Below are 22,070 nucleotides of genomic sequence, written 5' to 3'. Positions count from 1 at the left end.
GAACAGATGCAGCAGGGGCGTCCCTGCCGGGCATGGGACCCGGCTGTCCTTCACAGGTGTAAACAGATGTCAAAGCAACACAACACAAAGATCACTGTAACATCACAGTTTGAACACTCTCTTGATGATCTATGGGCAATGGTGCTTTTGGAAACTCAACCCTAATCCAAAACACTCTCTATTTAGGATGACATTAACTTTACTTTTGGAATGCACTGTATAGGATATGTTGTCAAAACTGGCTGTAAAATGAATGCTAAAAGTTATCAAACAACCACTGGGAACAACTTTAGAAGGAGGTTGTTTGGACATTTAAACACAATAAAGATGTAATGCAAAGGGCTAGGTTGACATTTCAGTGACTTAAGTTTAGATAAAACAGGGTTCTGAAGTGGCTTCATACACTTTGTGTACATCTAACAATAGCCATGCAGACTTCTGACACCTTGCTAATGATCAGCAATAAAGTGAATAACTTCTTCAATGTTGGTATAGCATTGTGGGTAAAGCCCATTAGCCCTGAGACTACTTTGCAGCTGCTGCTTGATCAGAGAGATGCCCTGTAAAGCAAGAGTTGCTACAATGCTGTCATAACTCTTTTCCAAGTCAGATAAAATAGCCGTGTCATGATATCACTATCCATTAGGCTATATATTTATATATGTACTGGTCATGAGGGGTGAAATCTAAATAATCAATGTAGACCTCAACATTAATGATTGCAATGCACCTATCAGAATGTATTTTGTAATGAATGTTCTATTAAAATGCATTGGATTTGTCATTCCAACAGATGGCGAAACACAAACATTTGTAGTAATGCATTAACATTGTAGTACAAACAATATGCAAACATATTTTATAGTACTAAGATTCGCCATATATTATGTTAGCAACTGGATGGACACAAAGATACACAGACACACTAACACTTGTCTTTTTATTAAGGTGGACGAGTGTGTGTATATATACTGCATATATAGTATAAATGTGTATGTACTTGTAATGCTATAACAAAAGTAACACCAAGTTACTTTAATTTGAGTAATATGATTGTATTAAAAGCCAATTGTTATCTAACATCAGTGTACTGTATATTTAGATATACACAATTTTTTCCACTTACTTTAATTGTTATACCAGGCTTAGTGCAGGCAAAACTTTTATGCAATTTAACTTTTGGTCTGTATTGCAATCCAATAAAAACGGAATGGTCCAAGGTGATTTAAGCATGTAAGTGTGTCTTTGTTTTGATAAGTAAAATATAACAAATGTAAATGTAATTTTTCTAAAGTACTAAGTTAAATCCTGCATTTTATTTTCTTTTGCATTATACAAAAAGAATAATGACAAAGTCATTAAGAGCCTTTTTACAGCCTTGTCATTTTCAGTTGGTTTAAACCACACCTTCCTGTCACTTTAACCTTTGTGTTTTGTTTCAAAAAAACAAAAAAGAAAAAAAAAAAATAGGGCGAGGCATCTTTCACGTGTTCTACTTCTGTCATTATTATGCACCCTTTGTCGTACAGAAGAATAATTTTTACATTAACCGACATATATTAATCCATCTATCCATTTCCTGTACCTGCATTTTCAAGTTCAATGGCACATCTTTGCACAACGGGCACATTTTGACTTCAGGTAGTTCAGAGTGAAAATTGTTACGAAGGTAATGAAATTCTGGAGGTTATGAAATCCCAGCAACAGACTGAAAGTGTATGGGATCCCCTCTGACAACTGAGACGTTTTTAGCTAAGCTCGCTTTAAAGTACCATAAGTAAATAAACTAGCAATATGATTTTCCCATTAACGTTCATGACAACGTTAAAAAAACTTTCTTACTACATTGAGTTTTTACAGCAAGGTCTGATATTGCAGATTTAACTGCTTGTGTTATATAACACGCAGGATTAAAGCGATCACTGCAGAATGTAAAACCTTATGTACAGTTGGCCACTTAACGACATAGGCGGTGGCTTATTTGCACTAGATCCCGGAAGAAGACCTTTGGAAAGAAGTAAAATCATTATCCACGAAGGCGAATTTGGAAACCACGTTCATAGTATATGAAGGTAATATTTATTATGTTTAGAAAAAAATGTTTTGAGGGGCGGGACAAAACGCATAATGTCAAAGAATTACTTGGTTTGATTACTGTATGCAATATAAGGAACTCAACAGCAGTGAGACTATTTCTTCGACGGATGAATATTCCTGATGCGCATGGTTGGAAAAGCTGTTAAGATTGCCTGCGTCCGATCTCACGGAATGGTCAGATATGTGAGGTTTTGGCTTTTTCTGACACTCGCTGAACTCTACTTTTATGTAGTTCGCGTCTCAGGTATTTCTTTTTAACGCGCAGAAAATCTGTTTTATATATTTAAGAAATGTATAATCTATTAATAATAATATATGAAGAAGTGGCCCCAATTTTGTACAGAAACTATCTATTATAACCGCCTATTTACTGATACATTCAGTAGAAGCAAATATCAGAAGTCTTAGCGTGCTTACAGAGTGGGTGGGTTTGCCTCTGATTTACGCATGCGTTGTTCGCGACACTCCTAATTTACTAGTTTTGTCACACCAAAAAACAGAAGCTGCGGTTCAGAGTTTGCATTTTAATAGTTCAGATTCGGGGGCTTTTTATATCATCTGCCGAACAACAAAAGTTGCGAATGCAAGTGTTGAAGTACTCTCCATTCCTGCAAATTATCCAGACTTTCTAATCTAGAGGTGTCAACTTCAGTCCCCGCAAACTGAAATACCTTATTAGATCTATATTGTCTTAATTTAAGGTGGCTTTTTTTTAAATCCCTGTGGCAGTTTGTTTGCCATAAACGGACACATTCATTATATTTAATGGAGGCACACCTGGGAAGACGTGCACATTTCACACATGTAGAATGCTGCAGATCCAGACGGAGATGCCACATTCACTTCAGACAAGAATGCCAATTGATCGGTCATCTTGGAGTGGTCGACTTCTCATTGTAAAGGTGTAGAGGGTGCATGTATTTTGAGATTACTTTAACAACATGCATACATTGTCTAACTTGTTCAAATCTAGCTATTAGTTACAACATTAATGAACGTAAGTCAGCCAGTCCTAGAGGAGGTCATGGATGGTCGAGCCATTAAACTACCTCCACAAGATAGATAGATGAAGTGTTCATTGATAGATGGATGAAGTGTTTTTTGACCTTCTGTAGTTGATTCTTTTATACACCCTTTCAGCTAGCTATCACCTTGGTAATTGTTTACCTTTTCTTCTTTCATGACTTGCCTCAATCTTATTTGAGCTAATTCTAATTTTGGTGATGAGCAGAGGCCATCATATTGTAATATGGCCATTATAAAGTAATACAATACATGAAAAGTTCACTGTGATCCATTTGCCCTAGCTCTGTAAAGATTTTTGGTAACTGACAACTATAGCACAATTTTTCTACACAGCTTTTTTTTTTTTTTTTTAAATGGGGAAAAAGCAATAGACATGATCTTTATATTCATTTGACCCAAAACAAAGCTTCAGGCAAGGACAAGTGAAGGAGTGGACAATTAATAACCAGTAAGACACCCAGCGAGATGGCAATAAATGTTGGAAATGAAAAGATAAATTTTAACTTGTTTAAATACTGGTAATTAATCAAATAATTCGGCAAGGCTCCTTTAGTTACCTTATCTTTCTCTGTTGTAGGAGAGAGTCTCTGGCCTTTAGACTTGTATCAAAGTAACTAAAGCACACTTGTTTTAGAAACAAAATAATACAATTTATTTATAAACACAAGGATTATCAAAATATGGTATGTTGAAATATGAGACGGGATGCAGACAGAGTATACAGACAAACATATAACATAGAGAGGCTGGCTTTAAAATAGCAAGTGTTTATAGATGATGTCTGATGTTGTGTGTTGTTGTTGCTTTGTTGTTTATCTGGGTTCAAGTGGAAGATCCTTCATGCCTTGGGAGTGCACTCTTTCTCTTTCCTTCATGATCCCTTGCCCATGGTATGAACAGGAGATCATGGTACATTGCCTATCCTGATCGCCTCCTGCTGTTTTCTCTGCAGCTTCATGGAGAAAAGCATCAGTCTTTCTGACACAAGACTTTATATGCTGAAGTTCCTTTGTTGAAGCAATGGCTTCTCCTTAGCAAACAGGGCTCAGTGCTTAGGTTGGCACACTGGATCTCGGGTTTCATATCTACACAAGGGAAGAGTGAGTAACCTTTCCAGCTGTTTAGAGAGAGAGTGGCTCACAACTTGTTAGTTTCTGAAAGAAGGATTTTAGAATGTGCACAGAATGCCCCTGGGAAGAATCCAGAGTTCTCTCAGAAATCTTTCAGGGTTCCAGTGAGTGTGTTCCAAGAGAATTCTGGAACTTTTCTTAACTTGCCATTCTGTGGAAACCCTGTAGGGTGCAGTTAGTTTATAAAGGAAGGTTAAACCTTCTCCTGATTGGATTAAAGTCCCTTTCAGTTACAGATTTGTATTTGGGTTACTTCTTCTTCATGTCCTATATTAAGAATGCTGAGATTTAAAATTTTGTTTTTATTCTTTCCTAACAGGAATTTTTGAGGATTTACTAACAATCAACCTTCATTCCATGATCCTTTTGCATCCACAATGGAGTCTGCCACAGCAACACCCCAGCAGAATCCTCATTTACACCAAAAATCCTCTTCCCGCTTTTCCTTGCAAAACCCACAGCTAAGTGCAATGGAAAGTCTTTCAAAGGAACCAAACAAACAGTTGCACAATCTTTTACTTACACAACAGCATGGTAGACATAATGGTTTGAAGTCGGAAGCATTATCTAAATTGGCAAAAACTTCATTGCTTTTAGACAGCAGTATGCCTTCCTCAAAGATCCACTGCAGTGAGACCACTGTACTCAGTCAGAAGGATTTAACTCTTAATTTGTCACAGGGTTCTGCTTTGAAACTTAGTACTCTGTTCAAACCTTCACCTCTTACTTCAGTGAAGCTAACTGGGTTTCCGGAAAGACTGGAAAGCCAATTTTTACCTCAAAATAACATCAGTCAGAAACCTGAAACTTGGGTAAATGAACCACCTATGTCTGATGACTCTATGGTGTCAGAGGAGAAAATGGATGAAGATAAAGAACTGAAGGTATGCATTTTATATTTCATAGCAGGAGCTTAAGATAACATTTGAATAATATTAATACATTTATTTGGCAGTTAATGTTTGATCAGTTTAATGGTTAATATGGGTATTTGATGGTTGTATATGAATACAGAGATTATTTGTATCTCATCCAAATTGAAACATAATGTTGATAAATCTACAGAAATGTGATAATTTTGATAAAATTTCTGTTTTAACACAGCTGTATCATTCATTGCTCTTGAGAGTGTAAGAGCACACCACTGAAAATGTTGCATCTTTCAACACAGAGTATTTGAAAATAAGAAAATTTGATCCTAAACTCTGGTGAGACTATTAGGAGCATAGTTGGGTCTGGCTAATAGAGCTAAAAATAATTACCATGATACAAAAAATACTTTGGATAATAACAGCAATTAAGAAAATAATGTTTTATGTTTGAGAGGGATCTTCATTTATCTTTCACCATGTTATAAAACTGATTTTGACAGCTACAACAGGACCTTACAGACACAATACATTCAGAAAGTATTCAGACCCCTTCACCTATTTCATATTGTGCTATGTTAAAGCCTTGTATTAAAAAAAAAAAAGTTTAAATTCACTTTTTCCCACATCAAGCAATACTCAATACCGCAGAATGACAAAGCAAAAAACAAGATTTTAGGCTTTTTTGTAAATTTATTAAAACAAAAAAATGGAAATATCCCATTAACACAAGTATTCTGACCCTTTACTCAGTACTTAGTTGAAGAATCTTTGGCAGTGATTAGAACCTGGAGTGTTCTTGGGAGTAATGCAACAAACATCACACACTTGGATTTAGGGATTTTTTTGCCATTATTCTATGCAGATCCCCTCAACCTCTATCAGGTGGGATGGAGACCAAGCTTCTAAGTCAGGGGTGTCGCACTCCGGGACTGGAGGGCCGCAATGGCTACAGGTTTTCATTCTAACCCTTTTCCTAATCAGTGAGCAGTTTTCACTGCTAATTAATTCCTTTTCCCTCCATTTCAATAGTCCTGTTTTTAAGGATTCAGTCCTCCTGAATTGATTTGTTTCTTCATTAAGTGGCAGCCAAACAGAAATGAGATGTGAAACGAGCCAACAGATGACCAGCTAAACTGGGATTTCAAACTCCACCCAATTTCACTCCAAACAGTCTCTTAATGAGAAGCTGATTTTTGATGTTAATTAAGCCCGTTATTTAATTCAGTGGCTTGTTGCTGCTCTCATTCTGCCACAGCAGATATTTCCAAATTTGTTGATTTTTCTGTTTTTTCTAAGAACACCGTCAAAATGTTTTGGTGACCTGAGAGACCAACCTTACTGAGACCTTCACCTTTCTTTATTTTCAGATATTGTGTGATGGGCACAGGTGAGCTGGTCATATTGTGGCTTGTTTGTCTCATTATTGTTCGGCTACTAATTAAGGAAAAAGAGACAACTAAGGGGCCTGAGTCAAGCTAATTAATACTAAAGCAAAAGAAGTTAATTAGCAGTAAAAACGGCTCACTAATGAAGAAGATGGTTAGAATGAAAACATGCAGCCACTGCGGCCCTCGAGGACCGGAGTTCGACACCTGTGTTCTAAGTGGTAACCTTCCTCCATCTAATGGAAGGTAGCAGCTTTATGTATTGTAAATAGTTCTCAGCCCATTACAGTGTTTCCAGTGTTCTAATTTATAATACAAGGGCCATTGGCTCAGACTCCAATAAATCTTTATGCTATATTCATTTCCTTGACCCAATAAGGTTCATTAGAATATATACTCATATTTCACATTATTCCTACTGATGACTCATTTCAGTTTCAAAAAATACACTTTCCTGTAAAAATTGTATTTTGCAATGACTAACAACAAAAGCCAATTCACTAAGATAGCAAAAAAAGTAGGAAGTGATCTAATGCAGGTATGCTTTCCACATGTGAAATTGTATACAATACGTTCAAGAGTATGCAGATTTAGTGACCTAATAATAATATGAGGACTTAATTGGCACCTTTATCCAAGGCAGCATACAACATTTAAGATATAATTGGGTTCATTTCTTTTGTTTTTCCATTTGGAGCACAAGCAGGAGAAGTGACTTGCTCATGGTCACACAGTGTCAGTAGCAGGATTTGAACCCATAATTTCAGGGTTTGAAGTCCAAAGTCAAAAGCCTTAACCATTTCATCACAATGCCTGCCAGTAATTATTAGTCCTTAGTTTAAAAAAAAAAAAAAATTCAAAACAAATACTGTTTAATAAATTATACTTAGTTACATAGTACTTCTAATACACCTAATTAGTTAATGGCACTATAACTATGGCCCATTGCCTCACAAATGTTTCCAGGCGAAGCTGGGTAGCACAGCTTGTCATACATATATATGTATATAATACAGTATATAACATAGGGTGAGTCAAAATTATGTTAACACTAATGGTACTGCTATGTACTGTATATACTTATATACAATTTTTGTGGATAATTTATGTGCCACATATGGTACATGTGTTGAATATGATGGCGAACAGACATTGCTGTAAATCATCTTGCACATATGTATGTTTTGTGAATAAGTTGTTTCTGCCATTCAAATGTTAACATAATTCGCCTGCCTCCTCACTCACTTACTCACGTCCATCCGAAGCCGAATGCACAGTCGCCTTCTGCGCAGCTGCCCAAAAACCTTACGAGACCGACATCCAACCCCAACATCACGGCAGGCGACGGATTTACAGCCTCAAAAATTCAAAGAGAAAGGCGACTTCGATTAAAGCTGTAGAGGCCTGAAAGGCGATTTCGACTACAGCTCGAGGCCTAATTACGCATTCATTCAATACACCTATATCAGGTTTGTGGTGCTTATACTTATTACTATTCCATATTGTACTGGAACATTCATCATTCAATATTATACTATAGGCCTGGAAAATTCATCAACTAACAGTACAAGCCTGTACAGTAATGAGTAAAGCGGACTACAATCATTACAAAACAACTTCTTTGTTACTTATCATTTGTTCTTCATACACTGCTGACACAAACTTGTGCCCGTTTCATCTTACGTTGTCGAAACGGGCTCTTTGTCTAGTATATATATAATTTAAAGTTAACTCACCCACCCACTCACTTATCAATAAAAATCCAATTTCCCATAAGTTGAAAAGCTGAAGTTTCCAGGATTGTATATCTAGGGGCTGCAGGTTTTTGTTCCAGCCAAGTTCTGTTTTTGTTGGATTCCTACCCTAATTAAGTGAGCCTTTATTTCTCAATTTCTGTGTTTTGGATCATTGAAGAAATTACAAAAATAATGGTAAGGATGTCAATACATTTTAATGCAACATAAGCAGTTCAGGGTGGATAATGTAGTTTTTTAAAATTTTTTTTTTACTTTTTATTTATGTTCATCCTACTTTCTATTCTGCCTTTCCATTATTGAATAATTAGTGGGTCTGATGCTGAAGCAGATGCAGCCTTTCATCAATTAGTGTTGTTCGCCCGGGTGTCTGTTGTGCTTGTTTTTAATTGTCACTATTAGGATACAATCAAGAATGCAAACTGCACAGAAAAAGGGCAAAACAATAAAAAAAAAAAAAACCGTTAAACATTTAAAGCTATACCAAAAACAGAAATATTTCTAAATGTCATATAAATAGGAAAAAAATCATACTGCTCTGATTTTCTGAATGATAACTAAATGAGACTAATTATTTTTAGTTACTGATTGTGAATCCGGTTAGAGCAAAAATCTGCAGTCACAGGGGATCTCTAGGACCGAGTTTGGGAACCACTGGTTTAAATGCTTGCCCAACTCGGTTAAAGGGTTCTCCACAGAGAAGATGGACGTTGTAAGTGGTTCAGCATATTATTTCTTTTCACCTGTTTTTTTCTGTACAATGTTTAAAATGTTCAATTCATTGGATGCTCTGTTTAAATGTGCAGCCTGTAAACATCAGTGTTGTACATATTAAGTTAAAGGAAATCATGTTTCACTGCATATTACTTTTGATCTAAACCCTCCAAAACTTTGTAACGGTACAAGATTACAGATCAAAGTGTTACATTCAAAGATGATTCAAGCTGCCATTTTTACATTATGTGAAATTATATTTATACCTATAATGCCCATTATTCGTACTAATTCAAAAGAATACAGTTTCCTGTAAAATGTATGTTTTGCAGTAACCATCAACAAAAGCCAAAGTCAGTCACTGGGAAGATCAGGAATTGATCAGTGGCACAAATATTTTATTCATAACCAATTGTATTTAACACATTTCAGAGTAAGGAGCTTCAGTGATCTAACAATATTAGCCTCTTGTTAAAAAAATGGAAAAAAAAACATATGCAGAAAAGTACACAGTTAGTTACATAGTACTTCTGATATATCCAGATAACTGACACTATTATAACCAAGACCCATTGTCTTAGGAAAGCTCTCAGCTGAATCAGGGTAACACAGCTAGCATTCAATAAGTATTAATATTCTGTTATCACCTAGACCTATGTAAATTGATATACAGATCTTACAATATGATCCCTACCTTGGTCTGGAGTTCATAAGCTGTCTGTTTTATGTACAGTGTCTTTCCCCTTGATTATTATATTTGATGGAGAAACCATAATGTTCCACAATTGAATATACTAAATGTGTAAATGATTTTGTTTGTTCTGCCTTGTTCATCATCTATATATTTGTCATCTCCAAATTTTGTAGCCTCACACTTTTTAAAGTGAAGCAGTGCTAGAAAGTGTCTTATAATGTTTATGAAGTACAAGTGTTACCGACCTCAGGCCTAGGGGAACCTGGGCCAGGTACAAGTCACTGTTGCTACAGGGTGTAGCCACAGGAATATGGTGTAAAGCATAAAAGAAACAGTCCCAAGTCTCAGACCATACTTCTCTGTTCTCTTCTACCTTTATTCTCCTTTTCCCAGAAATATATATATACTTCAATTTCTGCATAATTGAACATGGTAATCAGTGAAAACAATGGTGCAAGCCAATTTACTGTGTATAACAAATAGTGTAAACCCATTTACTTTGAGTACTTGATTAGAAACCAATGTCCCCAGAACTCGTTAATTTTCCAAGGATGCAGACATTTCTGTATCCCCACATTGTGTGCAGATAAGATACTAAATCAAAGCAGCCGGACTATTCAAAGCAGGTGGCTCTTTAGCAAGACAGGTAAATATTTGTGTCCTGTAGATAGCCATCAGCAATAACCTGTAGCAGAATTTTCCAGAAATTCTGCCTTTTCTTTAAAACACTGGTTTATAACCCATGACACTAAGCAACACACCAAAATGTCATCTTTTTTTAGAATACTGAATTCTAGCCCATTACACTCTCCCCTACTTTTTTGAGATGTCTCCTGACATCTTGCTGTAAAGGCTCGGCCTTTGGTTCAGTGTCTATTGTGTTTCAATCAATGGTCTTAGGTAATAATCAAATCCTGGGTATGCTGGATACATTATTGTGGTGCTTGGTAACAGATACATAGGATCCTGTATAACTGCATGGACACCAGGATTCCAAGGCTGGTATGATGGCTGCCCCAGTCTGTGGTATGTGAATACTTCTCTGGGCCTGACAGTGCGAGCCGATCTTCTTAAAGTGTCCCCTTCTCTGTCACACTGGTGTTCTGTAGCTAGGTCTTCTTGACCATTTGTGGGTTCCACTGCTTCAGCAATATTCCCCACCTGGGGTTCAACAACACTGGTCTCCATTTCCAGTCCTTGTTCCCTTGATGTTCCTTGCGAAAAATTTCTGTTAAGTTGTCGTGGTCCTCGTGGTTCAGGGTAAAACTTGCGGGCCTTGGCTCTGAGCCTGGAGTGTGACTCAGGTTCTGTGACCTCATATCTGACATGTGCAGGAAAGCGCATATGAGGTTTCAGCTTCCTCATCAGAGTGATCAGACGCTGAGTCTGCTGCCTCACTATATGTTTTTGCTGGTCTCTGCCTTTTCCTTTTCACAGTGTTCGATTTAGTGTCTCTTTCAATAGGTAAGTCATTGACGGTTCTTAGCACACAGTGTCGTGTTGTGGGTTCCTCAGTCTGAGAGGACCTGTTACTCCCGTTTACCGATTCCCGCCTCTTGGTACAGCCAACTGCTCTGTGTCCCATCTGACCACAGTGGAAACAGTGGGGGCACAATTCTTTTCCCTGCTGAACACATCCTCTGCATCTTTGTTTGGGACTAAGACTTGATGCCTGAGAGTCCAGTTGTGGAAGTGCACAAACGGCTCTCCAACTATTGGTATCAGTATATTTCACAAAGTTTTCAAAATTTTCTGCTAGTTCTGACACTCGAGCTATTAATTGCTTCACAATCTTTTCAAAATTCCTTTCTAGCACAGATACTTGAGCTGTTAGCTGCTCAATAGTTGTACTTTGAGCTTGAGGTGCATGGAGAGCTGTCAGATTATCATTATCGTTAAGTTTCACAATCGTTTCAAATTTCTTTGCTAGTTCAGACACTTGAGCTGTTAACTGCTTAACAGCTGCACTGTCCACTTGCATCCTATCATTTGCCTGACTCACTTTAGCCTGATCAGCCTGTGTATCGTCTTTTGCCTCTACTGAATTTACAGTGACTGATCTATGTTTACTCAGTGGGTTGAGTCGCTTTATTCTCTCTGCTTCATCCCTGGTCACTCTAGTTATCCGCTCTAGTATTACAAAATCAGTCACCTTCGGGTCAGTGAGAATTGGTTTTAGGTCTTGTCTGATGTTATTTTTCTCATTCAACCCTTGATAAAGGGTATGAAGAAATATGCCCTGAACTAATTTTCTGTCATAACTGAATTCAGCTCCATGCTGCTCTGATGCCTGCAGCACGCGTTGTCGAAGATCCATTATCCTATATACAAAATGTTTGGGTGTTTCCCTATCTTGCTGCTTTGTATTGCACAGTTCCTGAAACAGTTCTGTGCTGCTTTTATCCCTAATGTGTAACCTAAGAAATCGTTTGAGCTCATCTAATGTGAGATCATCTCTACTCATAAGAAACTTTTTGAAGATACCAGGTTTAACTACTTTTAGTACAGACATAACAACTTCAAACTCAGTAAATCCCTCATGTAACCCTACATCTATTTGTTTGCAAAGGTTACTGTATGACATTTCAGAACCCCCATCATAGATTTGGCCACCATGGACTTTGAACTCCCTGCGAGGCAGAAAAGCAGCAACATCAATAAGTCTTACCACTTGATCTGAAGTGATATAAGAGAAGCATCCTTTCCCCAAGTCCTCAGAGTTCCTCCTATTTTCAAAGTTTGTGCCAAGATGTTTAGCTTGGCTCAAATGAGTATCCTGATCATGTCCTGTGGTGATGACACCTATACAATCCTTACTCTTAGCAGGGGTGAAATCCTTTCCGGTTAGGAGTTGTGAAATCATATCCTGGAGGTGAAGTAGGTGTGACATGCCTTCATCCTCCAAATTTCTTAACTTATCACCCTTAACATAATCAAAAAGGAAATAATAAGTTCTTGTTCACCTAGTTGTGAGAGTTCTACAGTTTCATTCCCTTCTTCATCTTCTATAATTGCAGCCAGAATGCTGAGTTGATTGTAATCCAGTAATATTAATTTCCTGTGGATATCCCAGATCAGCATCTTGCGTGGTCCGGATGTTGCCATCTCCCTTCTGTACCTGAAGCTGGGCTCTCTGGATGACACACTTGAAAGAGTCCTCTCTGAAGCTTCACAACAGGAATTCCCAGGTGTATTGATGACTGTCTCCACGGCAGGGTGCTGATCCCGGACGTGCCCCCAATTGTTACCGACCTCAGGCCTAGGGGAACCTGGGCCAGGTACAAGTCACTGTTGCTACAGGGTGTAGCCACAGCAATATGGTGTAAAGCATAAAAGAAACAGACAGCAGTCCCAAGTCTCAGACCATACTTCTCTGTTCTCTTCTACCTTTATTCTCCTTTTCCCAGAAATATATATATACTTCTGCATAGATAAACATGGTAATCAGTGAAAACAATGGTGCAAGCCAATTTACTCTGTATAACAAATAGTGTAAACACATTTACTTTGAGTACTTGATTAGAAACCAATGTCCCCCAGAACTCGTTAATTTTCCAAGGGATGCAGACATTTCTGTATCCCCACATTGTGTGTAGATAAGATACTAAATCAAAGCAGCCGGACTATTCAAAGCAGGTGACTCTTTAGCAAGACAGGTAAATATTTGTGTCCTCTAGATAGCCATCAGCAATAACCTGTAGCAGAATTTTCCAGAAATTCTGCCTTTTCTTTAAAACACTGGTTTATAGCCCATGACACTAAGCAACACACCAAAATGTCATTTTTTTTAGAATACTGAATTCTAGCCCATTACACAAGCACCAGAAAATAAGGCTTGATCACATGGACAGAGGTTGTCAGCAAATCGGTGTGTATAAAATGTGTAAGCAAATGCATAATGAAAGATAAAAGCTAATTGATGGAAGGAATTGTCTGTCAGTCCTGAGTCTATGTTTAGTAATGGCACGCAGGGGCTGTTTATTTATATGTTACTATATTTGGAAATGTGTGTGTGCTACAAATATTAGAGTTTTGCATGTGTTTTGTGGTCAGATTTGTTTTATTTTACAGACTTGCCTTTGCACAGCATAGTTGTCACTTCCAGATATGGTTATTAATCCGTAGTTGTCATTTTAGTTAAACTACACAAAAATCTGTGTAAATTAAAACTTCCTTGTATATTGTGTAGCTATACAATGGGAGAAACTGAGGCTTCTTGCAGTTGTGCATTAAAACTGTTCCATCTCCACCTCTGGACGGTCAAGATACATTAAATAACAAAGGGCACTCGTGTCTTTATCCATTAATTTCTTTACTGAGGGCCAAAACAAGGCGGAAAAACCACCATTTTACAGAATGTCATCACACAACTAAGTGTGTCTACATATCCAAAGGCAATTTTTAATAAACACAAAATATAATAACATGCTAGGTTTTGTGTGACCTACCCATACAATTTTGAGGATCATCTCAGTTGTGAGTCAGTGAGAGCTGCATAACTTGGATTGGTTTACTGAAAAGCAGTTTACTTACTGATTTGCTCAGTGTTTCCCTTCACATTGCTGCCACCCATTAATGTTGCCCTTGTATTTTATGTGAGCCACCTGTTAATGATTCCACACCTCACACCTCACATTGTGATACAATATTAGCAAACTTTTAAATATTTCTCCCTGTACCTTATAACTCAAGAAAGAAAATCAGACACAATTTGTAGTGAATTTGATTACCAATTGTCAATAAAAAAGCTTCACAAATGTAATCAACTCAAAGTATGTATCATCTTGAAGACCCTTTATTGAAAAGTACTAATGCATATGCATTTATCAATATTATTACCATCCAATTATCTTGATTTAAGGTGCTATAAAATAACAAATATCACTGATGTATTGCCCATAGCATACCAGGGGCAAAGCTATAGGGTGGGGTTAAGAGGGCCTAGAGATCCCATCCCCACCCCCCTTTTAGAAGCCTGGTCCACCCAAATCATGAGAAATTTTGCACCTGCTTCTTTGATTATATTTTGTAATCAATGTTGGGTGAATACTGAAGGCCCATAGGTGAATAACTTTGAAAAGTGTTGGTAAAACCGTGCTGTTGGTGTTATTATTTTGTGCCCTCCTCTCATTAACACATCCTTGTTTGGTAATTTGATTTCAATACTTTGCACTAACTTTGGTTTGTCACATTCGTGCCACACAGAATTCTATTCTAATCAATTTAAGAAACCTGCTATTAATGGCAAATCAAAACACAGTTAACACATTTTTCATAAAGAAACCTGCATTTAATGAAGCAAGCCTTACTGGGTGTCCTGAGCCTAAGGTCCTGGGGAAAAAAGTAAGTCTGACTCCTCACTGATCGCAGAAACATTGCATACTCAATTTGAATCTCCAGAAAGGGTAATTGGTTCAACTCCGCCATCCAATGTGTCAGGTTTGAAAACGGAACAAGACACTCAACCAAAGTTGGTAAAATTTTCAGTTAGCCCAATATTCAGAGAACCTAAGTTTTTCCTTGTTCTGGTATACTAAGGTTAACTGGCTGGAATACAGCACAGTTAAAGATGCAATATTTTGTAAAAATGTGCAGACATTTTCCTAAGTCACGCAGTGGGGAGCAAACTTAATTCATAAAAAATGGATTCAGCGATTGGAAGCACTCTCATTCAAGCCTGTTTCATGCACCAGATCAATCAAGCATGTGCACGCATTTGATGCATACAGGCAGTATGTGTAAAAAATCCAGGTAAAAGCACAATTTAAAATCAACTAAACAGAGAATTGTATCATTTTTAGAAAGAAACTGAGTATTTAAAGTGGTCTCTGACAAAACAAAATATTTCTATTGGATGGCCACAAAGAAACTGATGAGGCAGTGTCACACACGTGCGCAAATGTTGTGTTTAGGGGACAGCCAAAGGGCTTAAATACAGGTAATTCCATGGCCAAAGCCAGGGGCCTGGTGGCAGAGTGTACTAATTCTCCCTCTCGATCTGTTGACAGACCAACTTCTAGGGAAATCCCGCCCGGCTCTGAGGGCAGCCAATCACGTCCCTTCCGAGTTCCAGGTGGCTGATGACGTCACTTCCTTAGCTGCCTTTAAAAGCCGCCATACTGTCTGAAGAAGTCAGTTCTGTTTTGGACACGGTTGAATAAACATGTCTACCATTTTTGACCAACTTTGACAGCCGTAATCGATTAAATCGGGTGGCTGCCCCAAACCTTCTTGATGTCTCATGGTCTTTCTTGTGACAGCAGTTAACCAGGGTAATTTTTGGAACTGTTTAAACTGCTGGCTAAGTACAATTCTGAAATTAAGATCACCTTGTCAAATTACCAAAGGATGCAAAAGTGATGAGCTCAGATATATAAAATGGTTTGCTCAAGTCTGCTGGTTCCCTACCCCTAAGAAAAATCAAAAAAGATTGATTATGCTATTATTACCAATGAATATAAAGATGTTTCAAAAAGACAGCTTGTGGTTTTATTTTATTCCTGGAGTGATTTTACAGAAAGAGCAATTGGGGTTGTGGATACACACGATATGAGCATTACAGAAAAAATCCAGGGCAAATGAGGAGGCGTTTGTTAGAGGAGTCTGTGAGCAAGTGACCCTCTATGGTGTAGTGACTCCCGTCCTGCTTACAGAGGAATCAAAGCATTATGCACATCGAATATGTTTCTCTGAGAGTCTCAGTAGTCAGAGCGGCTGATGCAACGGTCCTTACAGAAGACACTGCAGTTGTGACCTGCTAGGCTGACTACTTTAAGCAGCTGTTTAAAGCTGATCCTCCGGCTAGGACGTCGGATATCTCTGGGTCCAAGGTTCTTTAGGCTGATCCTCCAATTAGCTGTGACCCACCCAATCTCACCGAGATTGCACAGGTTGTGAAGGAGCTGAAGGTAGGGAAGGCTGCAGGGATCTGTGGTATCAGGGGTGATCCTCTCCAGGCTGGTGGTAAGGCTGTTTTCCTGGTATTGCAAGCATTCTTTACTTCCACTTGGGAACTGACTGGAAAACGGGAACTTGTCGTCCCAATGTGGAAAATGAAGGGTGATCACCTGGATTGAGGCAACTACAGGGGGATATCACTGCTTTCGCTGCCGGGTAAGATCCTTGCTAGGGTCATCCTCAATAGGATGTGTGATCAGTTGCCCACCTACCAGCAACCAGAGCAGTCTGGGTTTAAGGCCTAAGTAGTCTACCATTGACTGCATCCTGGCACTGAAGGTTCTCATGGAGTGTAAAAATGAATATCGGTAGAGTTTCTTTGCAGCATTTGTCGATTTTCGCAAAGGTTCTCAACTCGGCTGATCGAGATGCCTTGTGGGACATCCCCAGACTTTACAGGATCCCCTCAAAGTTGCTGGATATCATGGCTGGCCTTGTACACTGGTACTGTGAGTACGGTGCAGAGTGAAGGCAGAACCTCTTGTGTTTTTCCCAGTTTATTCTGGGGTTCATCAGGACTGTGTTCTTGCCCCTACTCTGTTCAATGCTTGCAAGGACTGGGTGTTGGGCAAGGTTGTTGGGTCCAGCAGGTGTGGGGCATCTGATTCACTGATCTTGACTTTGCTGACAATGCTTTGATGTTCGCAGAGTCAATGGAGGGTATGATTGGGGCTCTTTAAGACTCCTTGCTCAGTCCCTTGTATCTGGGCTTGTGAGTGTCCTGGATAAAAACCACTATCTACGCCTTTAATTGCCGTCTTAATTACCTCTTGGGCATAACTATCAGCGGGGTGTGTGTCTGATGAGAGTGTCGACCTTGTTGAGAGGTTTACTTACCTTGGCAGTAACATTCGTGTTTCTGGTGACTCTTCCTATGAAGTCAGTACACTGATTGGGAGAGCATTGAGGGTCATGAGGTCACTGGAATGGGGTGTGTTGTGCTCCCGATATCTATGCAAAAGGACAAAGGTCCCAAGTCCTTAGAGTCCTGGTGCTTTCTGTCTTGCTATATGGTTCTGAGACATGGACGCTATCCAGTGAACCTTGAGAAGATGACTGGACTCCTTTGGGTACTCGTGTTTCTCTGGAAAATCCTTGAGTACCGTTAGTTTTGACTTTGTGTCAAATGAGCGCGTTGCTCATGGAGTCCTGAATGAGGCACATTATCTGCATTATGAGGGTGCATCAGTTGACGGCAGCAGATAGATGGTCATTTCTGGAGGGTGGGACTGGACTGCTTGTCTGCCGGGGAGGGGTGCCAACCAGGATCCCGAAGCTGTACAGGGGATGTGCAAATCAGTGTGTTTCTTCGCTGCCGGTCCCAAGCCCGGATAAATGAGGAGGGTTACGTCAGGAAGGGCATCCGGTATAAAATTTTGCCAAATCATTATGCGGACAACAATACAAATTTCCATACCGGATCAGTCAAGCCCCAGGTTTAACATACGACCGCTACCAGTATTGTTAGCCAACAGGGTGCTGCGGAAATTGGGCTACTGTTGGCCGAAAGAAGAAGAAGAGGGGGGGAGACGTGTCCGGAGGCAGAGGAGAGGAGGAAAGGTAAGAGAGTGGAACTGAGGGCAGGACTTTGAATGTTGGCAGTATGACTGGTAAGGGTAGAGAGTTAGTAGATATGATGGAGAGAAGGAAGGTTGATATATTGTGCGTGCAAGAGACTAAATGGAAGAGGGAGTAAGGCCAGGTGGATTGGAGGTGGATTCAAATTGTTCTATCATGGTGTGGATGGGAGGAGAAATGGGATAGGGGTTATTCTGATGGAACAGTATGTCAAGAGTGTATTGAAGGTGAAAAGAGTGTCAGACAGAGTAATGATTATGAAGCTGGAAATTGGAGGTGTGATGACACCACAAGTTGGGTGTGCAATGGATGAGAAAGAAGATTTCTGGAGTGAGTTGTATGAAGTGATGAAACAGTGTACCCAAGGGACAGAAAGTGGTGATTGGATGCGGATTTCAATGGGCATGTTGGTGAAGGGAACAGTGGAGATCAGGAGGTGGATGGGTAGGTATGGTGTCAAGGAGAAGAATGAAGATGGTCAGAGGATAGTGGATTTTGCCAAAAGGATGGACATGGCTGTGGTGAATACATATTTTAAAATGAGGGAGGAGCATAGGGTGACGTACAAGAGTGGAGGAAGATGCACACAGGCAGATTACATCCTATGTAGAAGAGTTTGATCTGAAGGAGATTGAAGACTGGCAAAGTGGTGGCAGGGGAAAGTGTAGTTAAGCAGCATAGGATGGTAGTCTGTAGGATGATGTAGGAGATCAAGAAGAGGAAGAGAGTGAGGGCAGAGCAAGGATCAAATGGTGGAAGTTGAAAAAGGAAGACTGCAAGGTTGAGTTTAGGGAGGAGGTGAGACAGGCACTGGGTGGCAGTGAAGAGTTACCAGACAGGTGGGAAGCTACAGCAGATGTAGTAAGGGTGACAGCAAGAAGGGTGCTTGGCGTTTCCATGTGGGAAGAAGGAGGAAAAGGAAACCTGGTGGTGGAATGAGGAAATACAGGAGAGTATACAGAGGAAGAGGATGGCAAAGAAGATGTGGGATAGTCAGAGAGATGCAGAAAGTAGACAAGAGTACAAGGAGATAAGGCACAAGGTGAAGAGAGAGGTGCAAAGGCTAAAGAAAAGGCGTATGCGATGAGTTGTATGAGAGGTTTGGACACTAAGGAGGGAGAGAAAAAAGGACCTGTACTGATTGGCTAGACAGAGGGACCGAGCTGGGATAGATGTACAGCAGGTTAGGGTGATAAAGGATAAAGATGGAAACGCACTTCACAAGTGAGGAGAGTGCTGTTGAGCAGATGGAAAGAATACTTTGAGAAGCTGATGAATGAAGACAACGAGAGAGAGAAGAGGGTTGGATGATGTGGAGATAGTGAATTAGGATGTGCAACGGATTAGCAAGGATGGAAGTAAGGACAGCTATGAAGAGGATGAAAAATGGAAAGTCCGGTTGGTTCCAGATGACATACCTGTGGAAGCATGGAGGTGTTTAGGAGAGATGGCAGTGGAGTTTTTAACCAGATTGTTAAATGGAAGATCTTGGAAAGTGAGAGGATGCCTGAGGAGGTGGAGAAGAAGTGTACTGGTGCTGATATTTATTTAAGAATAAGGGGGGATGTGCAGGACTGCAGTAACTACAAGCGGAATAAATGATGATGAGCCACAGCATGAAGTTATGGGAAATGAGTAGGTGGAAGCTAGATTAAGAAATGGAGGTCATGATTAATGAGCACGCAGTATGGTTTCATGCCAAGAAAGAGCACCACAGATGCAACATATGCTCTGAGGATTACATCCGGGATCGGCTCTGAGCCTTTATTAATTTGCAATGGTGATGGACAGGTTGACAGACGAGATTAGACAGAAAGTCCCCATGGCTGTGATGTTTGCTGATGACATTGTGATCTGTAGCGATAGTGGGAAGCAGGTTGAGGAGATATGCTCTAGAGAGGTGAGGAATGAAGGTCAGTAGGAACAAGACAGGATACATGTGTGTAAATGAAAGGGTGGTCAGTGGAATGTTGAGGATGCAGGGAGTAAAGTTGGCGAAGGTGGATGAGTTTAAATACGTAGGGGAATCAACAGTACAGAGTAATGGGGATTGTGGAAGAGATGTGAAAAAGAGGAGTGCAGGCAGGTTGGAATAGGGTGGAGAAGAGTGTCAGGAGTAATTTGTGACAGGCGGGGTATCACCAAGAGTGAAAAGGGAAGGTCTACATAACACGTAGTGAGACCAGGCTGTGTTAATGGGTTGGAGACGGGTGGCACTGACCAGAAAGCAGGATGACAGAGCTGGAGGTAGCAGAGTTAAAGATGCTAAGATTTGCACTGGGTGTGGACGAGGATGGATAGGATTAAAAAATTGAATACATTAGAGGGTCAGCTCAAGCTGGACGGTTGGGAGACAAAGTCAGATAGGCAAGATTGCGTTGATTTGGACATGTGCAGAGGAGCGATGCTGGGTATATTGGGAGAAGGATGCTAAGGATAGAGCTGCCAGGGAAGAGGAAAAGAGGAAGTCCTATGCGAGAGGTTTATGGATGTGGTGAGAGAGGACATGCAGGCTGATGGGTGTAACAGAGCAAGATGCAGAGGACAGAAAGATATGGAAGATAATGATCTGCTATGGCAACTACCTGGAGCAGCCGAAAGAAGAAGAAAAAGTGAGGTGCAGCAAATTGCTGTACAATTGCATGCTCCCAACCCTGACCTGATAGGCCACCTGTGAAAATGAAAACCTGTTTTCCACTGTTACACACATGCTTAATTTATTATTTTTACGTATATATAATTAATGTGGAAAGGTAAGCACTCCCATGGAGATTGTTGACTTTTTTCAACATACTTCTACAGCAAACATTAGAGCTTCATGCAAATCTTTACACAAAGGGGATTTTGCTGAATAAAAACACAAAAATCTCCTTTTCAATCATTTTTTCAACAAAATAATCAATACTTTTTTCCACAGGAGAACATTGCATGTAAGTATACCATTGGCCTCAGAAGCTGGTGTTTCCTCTTTTAGCAGAAATGACTTCTTGTATATGTTTTGCATAACTGCCCATCAGTCTATGACATTGCCTTAGTGTAATTTAGTAATGTTTGATTACTCATCAATGCAAAATTTACTTATCTGCAAGATGTTTGTGTTTTTTCTTGCATGTACTGCTTATTTCAACCTCACACAATATTTCAGTTGGATTACAATCGGAGCTGTTATCTAGAACAGTCTGTAACCCTCCATTTGTTGTTTCTGAGCCATTTCTTGGTGGATTTGCCACTGTCCTTCTAATAATTGTTGTTTTGAAAGGTCCATTTTTGGTTCAACTTCAACTTTTGGAGAAGTGGCCTCACATTCTCCTCAAGTACACTTTGATATGATGCTGAATTCATAGTTGACTCGATGACTGGAAGCTGCCCAGGCCCTGAGGCAGCAAAGCAGGTCCCCAAACCGTTACATTTCCACCACCATGCTTCACAGTCAGTATGAGGTTCTTGTCCTAAAATGCTGTCTTTGGTTTGTGCCAGTCATGTCTACTGTTACTGTGGCCAAACAATTCTGTCTTTGATTCAGCTGTCCAAACCACTTTGTTCAAAAAGGCTTGGTTTGTGCCTATATGTTCAATGGCACACTGTACTGTTGCTTTAATATTCTTTTAGGACAGTAAAGGAACTTTAATGACGCACCTCATGTGCAGGTCAGATTTGTCCAATCTTTTTCTGATTATAGATGCACTTTGACACCCAGTGTTTTACAAGAGTTACCTGCAGATCCCCCAATGAAACCTTGAGGTTCTTGGAGAATTCTTTTAGTTTGAAACAGTCAGCTCTTCAGTTCAATTTGCTGGACTGGCCAGTCCTGGACATATTAGCAGTCGTTTGAGATCTACGTCACTTGAGGATGATTTTCCTTA

General features: G+C 39.6%; 1 protein-coding gene across 5 annotated transcripts in view; it reads left to right on the top strand.

Moving 5' to 3' along the window:
• Window positions 1-1,955: 1,955 nt before the first annotated feature.
• tep1 (telomerase-associated protein 1) overlaps window positions 1,956-22,070 on the top strand; it is a 171,710-nt gene continuing 151,595 nt past the window's right edge. For 2 of the 5 annotated variants that reach the window (XM_051923151.1, XM_051923147.1), the window contains exons 1-2: window positions 1,956-2,072; window positions 4,573-5,137. In XM_051923151.1, coding sequence (XP_051779111.1) covers window positions 4,631-5,137 — 507 coding nt within the window. In that variant the 5' untranslated portion in view covers window positions 1,956-2,072; window positions 4,573-4,630. Of the gene's footprint in view, window positions 2,073-2,194; window positions 2,342-2,387; window positions 2,522-4,572; window positions 5,138-22,070 lie in introns of those variants that run through there. The other 3 variants (XM_051923148.1, XM_051923150.1, XM_051923149.1) reach the window with 3 other exon arrangements.

This window comes from Erpetoichthys calabaricus, chromosome 2 (genome assembly GCF_900747795.2).
Source record: "Erpetoichthys calabaricus chromosome 2, fErpCal1.3, whole genome shotgun sequence".
In the NCBI taxonomy this organism is placed as follows: Eukaryota; Metazoa; Chordata; class Cladistia; order Polypteriformes; family Polypteridae; genus Erpetoichthys; species Erpetoichthys calabaricus.
The sequence above is the reverse complement of the archived record's forward strand: the minus strand, read 5'-3'. Positions and strand labels throughout refer to the sequence as shown.